A 3,871-nucleotide genomic window follows, 5' to 3' on the forward strand; every position below is an offset into this window, starting at 1 on the left:
AAAGAGAGAGGACTAGAATATTAGCAGTATTTTGTTAAATGAACTTGTCCAAAACCCATTTCATTCTTCATCACCCACCTAAAATGCTTTCATATGTTTGTATATTTTTGACTTTTTGAATGGCAAGGTCAAAGCTCTCCCTCTCTTTACCCAAAAAATAAAACCTTTGTCTCTCTTAATTAAGGATTTTAATTAATACATGTTCGGCTGTTACTGCTCACCAATACCTATCAGTATCTGCCTTTGCTTTTCCACAGCTGTCCTTCCTTTCTCACCCTAATCCAACACAACTAAGGTTACTATTTTATTTTTGTAATACATATATATATAATTACTAATTAATTTTTAATTTTAAAAAATATATTAAAAGGCCTATGGTTAATTAGTCATTAAAAAGATAAAAAAAATCTAAAATACCTTTGTTATTATTTAGGGTGTTTTAGTTGGACTAAACCTTTTATATTTTGCCCTATTGAATGGAGTTTACTGAGTACTGTTAAAATGCCCTTGTTAAAATGTAATTTAATATGCATTGATTAAAAAAAAAAGTCCCAGGCAGTTTGGGCACCATGGATGAGAGCTTGAACCTCAGCAACCATGGAATTACAGATTATGATATCTGATGACCCCACCTCCGACAGCACGGCCTGCCTGTAATTCCTCTCCAGTCACCAGCCTCTAGCCAAACCATTTTTAACACATCTATATATGAAATTAATAGAATTTAGGTGAAATTAATGATTTTAATTAATAGCATTAATTTTTAATCTTTCAATCAAAACTAAAACATATGATGTAAATATTGGCAATAAATTAAGAAACTGAAATAAGCCTTTTACTTTTGATTGAAAAAACAACAAAATCACTATTTAAATCAAATGCAATCACATTTAATCCTATCAATTCCTTATTCAATTCTGATATCCTGATGGTAGGATATGTAGTTTACCAACATGGGCTACTACTGAAATCCCGAGGAAACATAAAACTATATATTTATATTATCATAAAATAAAACATCAAAGTATAGCCACCTATATAAACTTATAAAATATACTTTTTTTTGTAAATTTCATATATTTCACAATAAGTCAATTTAATTTAATTTTTTTTCTTAAAATAAAAGAAATTAATTATTTTTATATTTAAAAATTTCATTTTAAAATAAACTAATTAAAATTAAAATTATATATAATTTTGTAAAAAATAATGTATATATATTTGCGAAACAAAGCCGTAAACATTATGAATTTCTCTGCGAGAGGATAGGATAGGAGTGGCAAAGTGGAAATACCGAGCTACAAGTTGGGCAAACATGTAAAGAGAAACATACAGGGAGCAAAATCCCGCTCTTTTTCCGGTTGGCAAATTCAATGCCATGGAGATTAATTGTAAAGGTTAATTAACAATTAAAGGTTTGTTGGGGTAGTTGCATCCTCCCCTCTTCCTCTCTCTCTCTCGGTTCGCATCCTTTAAATCCCCCATCACCCTTCCCCTCCTCCTTCCTCATATCAAAGCTCAGCTCTCTCATTCTTTTCTCTTCTCTCTGGGTTTTCTTCCTTTTTTTTTTTTCTCCAAAACATCATAATCAAAGATTTCAGCTCTTCCCATTCGGTGCTATAATGGCAGAGGACAGCAGACAAAACCCGGAACCTGAATCAGTTTCCGTGGAAGCTCAGCCTGAAATAAAGAGAAACAACTTGCCAAATTTTCTCCTTTCAGTTAGACTCAAATATGTGAAATTAGGTTACCATTATTTAATCTCCAGTGCCCTGTATTTATTACTTATTCCACTCCTGGGCATTGCCTCAGCTCATCTTTCCACGCTCACAATCCAAGATTTAATTCAGATATGGAACCACTTGAAGTTCAATTTTGTATCTGTAACTCTGTGTTCTGGTCTTATAGTTTTCTTGGCTACTCTTTACTTCATGAGCCGCCCAAGAAAAGTATACCTGGTAAATTTTGCTTGTTACAAGCCAGAAGAAGCTCGGATGTGCACCAGAGAAATTTTTATGGAGAGATCAGGGCTGGCTGGGAGCTTCACCGAAGAGAACTTGGCCTTTCAAAAGAAGATTCTCGAGAGGTCTGGGTTAGGGCAAAAGACTTACTTGCCTGAGGCGGTGATGCGGGTTCCACCGAATCCGTGTATGGCAGAAGCGAGGAAGGAAGCTGAGACTGTGATGTTCAGCGCAATCGATGAGCTCTTGGACAAAACTGGGGTTAAAGCCAAGGATATAGGGATCCTTGTTGTGAACTGTAGCTTGTTCAATCCGACGCCGTCTCTATCTGCTATGATAGTAAATCACTACAAGCTAAGAGGCAACATAATGAGCTATAATCTTGGTGGTATGGGGTGCAGTGCTGGACTTATTTCTATTGATCTTGCCAAACAGCTCTTACAGGTTACTAATTCAGTCACAGATTATTATTATTATTATTATTATTATTATTATATTACATGAAAAAGTTTATCTAAATCCGAAATATAATTAAATGGTGTGATTTATATAAAAATTAAACATAATTCATTTATTTATATCTTGAGTCTACTATATAAAATAGAAAGAATTTTTCATTTATCTAAGGAAAAGAAAAGATTGTTTTGGATAAATCAACCAATGCTTTGGCTTCTTAAAAAAAAAAAAAAGCCCAATGATTTTGTAACATGGAAGCCTATTCAATTAAGTGATGTAGGGATGGGAGTTGCAACTAAATTTAAAAGGGAAAAGTCTGAATTAGAACCATTAATGCTACAACTGTCCTCAGTAATGAAAGCAGCTTTATTCAAGTCTTTTGTTCTATAAAAATAAAATTATTTTACCTAAAATTAAGATGAAATTATTTATTAATGATTTTTTTTTTATAATAAATGGTTGATGATTTCTCCGATCATTGATAATAACAGGTTCACCCCAACTCCTATGCTCTTGTGGTGAGTATGGAAAACATCACTCTCAATTGGTATTTTGGTAATGACCGATCAATGCTTGTCTCAAACTGTCTCTTCCGAATGGGCGGTGCCGCCATCCTTCTCTCCAACCGATCATCGGATGGTCGTCGTTCTAAGTATCAACTCATCCACACAGTACGTACCCACAAAGGTGCAGATGATAAATGTTACAATTGTGTGTTCCAAAGAGAGGATGAAAGTGAACGCAAGAGAATTGGTGTTTCACTTTCTAAAGACCTTATGGCTGTTGCTGGAGAAGCCCTTAAGACCAATATCACAACTCTAGGGCCATTGGTTCTTCCCATGTCTGAGCAGCTCTTGTTTTTTGCAACTTTAGTAGCAAGAAAGGTCTTCAAAATGAAGATAAAACCGTACATTCCAGATTTCAAATTAGCATTTGAGCACTTCTGCATCCATGCAGGAGGAAGAGCTGTTTTAGATGAGCTAGAGAAAAATCTTGATCTTTCAGATTGGCACATGGAGCCTTCAAGGATGACTCTTTACAGATTTGGTAACACTTCAAGCAGTTCATTGTGGTATGAATTGGCTTACTCTGAAGCCAAGGGGAGAATCAGGAAAGGTGATAGAACATGGCAGATTGCTTTTGGCTCAGGATTCAAGTGTAACAGTGCTGTGTGGCGCGCATTGAAGACAATCAATCCAGCCAAGGAGAAGAATCCTTGGATGGATGAGATTGACGAATTTCCTGTTCATGTGCCTAAGGTGGTGTCCATTAATTCTTCTTCAACCTCGTCCCATTGATCCATCCTTCCATTGGAGATTGTGTTTCTTATTTTAGTTATCTCTGTGTTGATATATATGCATGAGAAATCATGTGTTATTTTTCTGATATTGTTAATTGATGGAAGCATTGGTGTAAGTTTCAAAAAATTAATAAAAAATTGTCAAATAAAAATA

General features: G+C 34.6%; 1 protein-coding gene across 1 annotated transcript; it reads left to right on the forward strand.

The window, feature by feature from the left end:
- Window positions 1–1,251: 1,251 nt before the first annotated feature.
- Window positions 1,252–3,871, forward strand: LOC110611869 (3-ketoacyl-CoA synthase 11). The gene is made up of 2 exons (XM_021752402.2): window positions 1,252–2,405; window positions 2,909–3,871. The coding sequence occupies exons 1-2, from the start codon at window positions 1,623–1,625 to the stop codon at window positions 3,713–3,715; spliced, it is 1,590 nt and encodes a 529-aa protein (XP_021608094.1). The 5' UTR covers window positions 1,252–1,622; the 3' UTR covers window positions 3,716–3,871.

Source organism: Manihot esculenta, chromosome 3, assembly GCF_001659605.2.
Source record: "Manihot esculenta cultivar AM560-2 chromosome 3, M.esculenta_v8, whole genome shotgun sequence".
Classification (NCBI taxonomy): domain Eukaryota; kingdom Viridiplantae; phylum Streptophyta; class Magnoliopsida; order Malpighiales; family Euphorbiaceae; genus Manihot; species Manihot esculenta.